Genomic DNA, 5000 nt, shown 5'->3' on the forward strand with positions numbered 1-5000 from the left:
TAGTGGATATTGGCCTAATTCTGCCCTGCATGCATTGTTTGTAGTTTTCCTCTGGACATGTAGGAGAATCTTACAGAACTCTGCATGCAGGGTTTCAATGGTGTGTTTGTCCCATTTCATGAACTCTTGTTTTTCAAGTGGACCCCACAATGACATATTCAATTAGTTTTAGCCAAATTTTAATAGGTATTACAATATTAATTTGGTTTTTGCGATGGTGTAGAATGCAATGCTTGCTTTTTCTCTCAGTTCATTCACTGCCTCATTAAGGTGTCCAGTTGAGCTTATTTTTAAACCTCAGTAATTGTAGTGTGTGCAGTACTCTATATATTTTGTACCAATTGAACATTTTGGTCTAATTCCTTAAGATCTGGATCTTCTCTGGAAAATCATTATTTTAGTATTTTTGGGGTTTACTGCCAGGGCCCAGGTCTGACAGTACTGCTATAGCAGGTCCAGGCTCTGCTGTAGGCCATGTGCTGTGGGGGTTTACTGCCAAGGCCCAGGTCTGACAGTACTGCTATAGCAGGTCCAGGCTCTGCTGTAGGCCATGTGCTGTGGGTGACAGAAGGCATAGGTCATCTGTGAAGAGTAGGCATTTCATTTCTGAATTGTGAAGACTAACACCAGGGGCTGAGGATTGTTCTACAGTTGTGGCCAATCTCGTTGATGTAAATATTGAAGAGTGCAGGGCTCAGATTGCAACCCTGGCGAAGGCCCCTCCCCTGGTTAAATAATTATGTTATTTTCTTACCAATTTTAATGCTGCACGTATTGCCAGTATACATTGATTTAATTATGTCATATGTTTTACCCCCTACACCACTTTCAATAACTTTGTAGAACAGACCTGTATGCCAAATATAATCAAATGCTTTTTGGAAGTCGATAAAGCAAGTGTATATTTTGGTATTATTTTGATGCACATGTTTATCTATCAGGGTGTGTAGGGTGTAAATATGATCAGTCGTGCAATGTTTTGGTATAAATCCAGTTGGGCTTTTACTCAAGACATTGTGCTTATTAAGGAATTTTAGAACTATTACATTTATAATACTACAGAAAACCTTCCCCAGGTTACTGTTCACACAAATGCCTCTGTAATTGTCGGGGTCAAATTTGTCTCCGTTCTTAAAGATTGGGGTTATGAGTCCTTGATTCCAGATGTCAGGGAAATAACCTACACTCAGGATCAAATTCAACTGTTTTAATATAGCCAATTGATATTTTGCACTAGTGAGTTTGAGCATTTAGGATGCCATCAGGTCCGCATGCCTTTTTAAATTTGAGAGCCTGAAGTTTCTTATAGAGCTCCTGGTCAGTAATTGGGGAGTCCAATGGATTTTGATTGTCCTTTATAGCTTTTTCTAATCCATTCAACTTCTCATGAATTTGTCGTTGTTCTGTCTTTGTGTCAATTTGTTCTGTCTTTGTGTCAATTTGAGCGGTGTTGTAGAGTGTTTTAAAATGGGTTGTCCATATGTCACCATTTTGTATCGCTAATTCCTCTTGTTTAGATTTTTTTAGTTGTTTCCAGTTTTGCCAGAAGTTGTGTGTGTTTATGGACTCCTCAATTAGTGTCAGCTGCTTGCTGCTGTACTGTGCTTTTTTGGTTCTGAGTGTACGTTTATAGAGTTTTAAAGTCTCACAGTAATGAAGGCGTAGTTCACCGTTATTTGGGTCTCTGTGCTTTTGGTTGGATAGTGTTGTAAGTTTTTCCTTATAATTGTACAGTCTGCATCAAACCAATTGTCATATGTGGTATTTTTTGTTTTTTGTATTGTTTTTTATCAATTTCAGTTGTGCTTCTTTTGCCGTTTGACTGAATATATAGTTGATGTTTTGTACTGCCAGATTGATGCCTTCTTTACTGTGAGTGAATGTGGTATTCAGAGTTAGTGTTTGGATATTTTGGTTACAAGTTGCTTTCTGGTATTCTTCTGTGCTGTTTTGGGCCCATCTGTATGAATGTCTGATGTTGTACAGCTTCCTGGGCTGTGAATGTCTGATGTTGTACAGTTTACTGGGCTGTGAATGTGTGGTTATTTCCATGTCTGTTCTTTTGAGGAACAACGTAATTTGGCTGTGATCAGACAGAGGTGTTAGTGGCTTGACAGTGAATGAGCTGAGAGAGGAAGGGTCAATGTCTGTAATCATATAGTCTACTGTGCTCTGGCCAAGAGGTGAGCAGTAGGTGAATCTCCCCAAAGAGTCCTACCATTGACAAAGTACAGAACCAGGCTTCTACAGAGCTGCAACAGATCCCTTCCGTTTTTGTTGACGGTGGGAATCTTTTGCACCTCTCTCTCTCTCTCTCTCTCTCTCTCTCTCTCTCTCTCTCTCTCTCTCTCTCTCTCTTTCTTCCTTTCTAACATTCTCTTTATATATTCTCTCGTCTCTCTCTCTTTCTGGTAGACAGTGGGCAGGTGTGGAGACAGTTGAGACAGATGGTGGCGGTGACTTGAGAAACTTTTGGAAGAAATCCCAAACACAAAATGAGCACTGCAACACATTCAGGCACACACACACACACACGCACGCACGCACGCACGCACGCACGCACACACACACACACACACACACACACACACACACACACACACACACACACACACACACACACACACACACAAACACACACACACAAACACACACACACCTAGACAGGTTGGCCTCAATACTAAGGCTGTAGAGGCGATGGCCTTGAGGTTGATGGACATCCTGCTGTGTCTGACAGACTATTACACTCTGATGATGGAGATGTCATTGAGCCGCTGTGTTTTATAGCTCTCCCTTTCTCCCCTCTCTCTCTCTCTCCCTATCCCCCTCCCCCTCTCTCTCTCTCGCTCTCTCTCTCTCTCTCTCTCTCTCTCCCTCTTTCTCTCTCTCCCCTCTTCTCTTTCTCTCTCTCTCTCCCCATCCCCTCTGTCTCTCTCCCACTCCCACTCCCTCTCTCGCTCACTCTCCCCTCTTCTCTTTCTTTCTCTCTCTCTCTCTCTCTCTCTCTCTCTCTCTCTCCCCATCCCCCCTCTTTCTTTCTCTCTCTTTCTCTCTCTCTCTCTCTCACTCTCTCTCTCACTCTCCCCATCCCCTCTCTCTCTCTCCCTCTCTCGCTCACTCTCCCCTCTTCTCTTCTCTTTCTTTCTTTCTCTCTCTCTCTCTCTCTCTCTCTCACTCTCCCCATCCCCTCTCTATCTCTCTCTCTCTCTCTTTCTCTCTCTCTCTCTCACTCTCCCCATCCCTTTTCTCTATCGTTCTCTCTCTCTCTCTCTCACTCTCCCCTCCCTTCTTCTCTCTCTCTCTCACTCTCCCCTCCCCTCTTCTCTCTCTCCCTCACTCACTTTCCCCATCCCCTACCTCTCTCTCCCCCACACCCTCACCCCTGTCTCTCTATCCCCCCTTTCTATGTCTCCCTCTCCCCCTGCACCGCTCTCTCTCTCACACTCTCCCCATCCCCTCTCTCCCTCTCTCTCTCTCTTTCCCTCTCCCAGGGTACTTCCTGCCTACCTTAGCCCCTCCCACCCAGAAGTCGTTCCAGGGCTGCATGCAGGCAATTCTGTTGGATGATCAGCTGGCGGATATGCATGCCGTGGAGAAAGGCATTGTGGGAGTGTTTGAGAACGTCAGCTTGGACATGTGTGCCATCATAGACAGGTGTGACACACTTGCGCGCACACATACACATGCACACACACACACACACACACACACACACACACACACACACACACACACACACACACACACACACACACACACACACACACACACACAGCCACACACACACACACACACACACACACACGCACACGCACACGCACACACACACACGCACACACACACACACACAAGAGGCTATCTAATCGTTTGATATTTGATGGGTAATGTGGTCAGAGAGCTGATAGTCAATAGAGACAACAACAACTGTATTTGAAATATCATATTGAAATATATCTCCAGATGAAGTAATATTTGCATTTCTGTTTGCAGGTGGTTCACATTTCTTCAGTCATATAAATATTAAATCTTTCTCCAATCAATTTATCTCTGTGATGCTGAAGCAGTGTTACATTAAATTAACTCCCTCTCTGATGTTGAAGCTGTGTTACATTAAATTAACTCCCTCTCTGATGCTGAATCTGTGTTACATTAAATTAACTCCCTCTCTGATGTTGAAGCTTTTGATGTTGAAGTTACATCAAATAAATTCCCCATAAAGTGAGGTGTGTTTGACTAATACATTGATAGAATGAATGCATCAGTAGTATTTATAATATAAGACTTTGAGAGAGTTTGGTGTCAATCCTTCACATTTCTTGTCTGTTAAAATGTGTGTTATGCTGGATTGTTGATATTGCTGGTCACATAAACAGATTCACTGTAAACATTACACTCGCAAAAGTTCCAAAACAAGAAAGACATTTCAAATGTCATATTATGTCTTTTTACAGTGTTGTAATTAGAGGTTGACCGATTAATTGACATGACCGATTAATTGACATGGCCGATTAATTGACATGGCCGATTAATTAGGGCCGATTTTAAGTTTTCATAACAATCTGTAATCTGCCTTTTTGGACGCCGATTATGTCCGATTATATTGCAGTCCACGAGGAGACTGCGTGGCAGGCTGACCACCTGTTACTCCACGAGGAGACTGCGTGGCAGGCTGACCACCTGTTACGCGAGGGCAGCATCAAAAGGACCTTGTGGCTGCAAGGAGCCAAGGTCAGTTGCTAGCTAGTATTAAACTTATTTTTATAAAAAACAATCAATCTTCACATAATCACTAGTTAACTACACATGGTTGATGATATTACTAGTTTAACTAGCTTGTCCTGCGTTGCATATAATCAATGCGGTGCCCGTTAATTTATCATCGAATCACAGCCGACATCAACTTCGCTAAACGGGTGATGATTTAACAAAAGCGCATTGCCAAAAGAAGCCCAATCTTTGCACAAATGTACCTAACCATGAACATCAATGCCTTTCTTAAA

General features: G+C 42.9%; 1 protein-coding gene across 1 annotated transcript in view; it reads left to right on the forward strand.

Moving 5' to 3' along the window:
- Positions 1–5000, forward strand: part of LOC110515947 (contactin-associated protein-like 2) — a 304164-nt gene that overhangs the window by 187790 nt on the left and 111374 nt on the right. Inside the window, exon 11 of the mRNA XM_036943719.2 lies at positions 3492–3654. Within this exon, the coding sequence (XP_036799614.2) occupies positions 3492–3654 (163 nt within the window). The remainder of the gene's footprint in view (positions 1–3491; positions 3655–5000) is intronic.

This window comes from Oncorhynchus mykiss, chromosome 15 (assembly GCF_057628025.1).
Source record: "Oncorhynchus mykiss isolate SJ-2025 chromosome 15, ASM5762802v1, whole genome shotgun sequence".
NCBI lineage: Eukaryota > Metazoa > Chordata > Actinopteri > Salmoniformes > Salmonidae > Oncorhynchus > Oncorhynchus mykiss.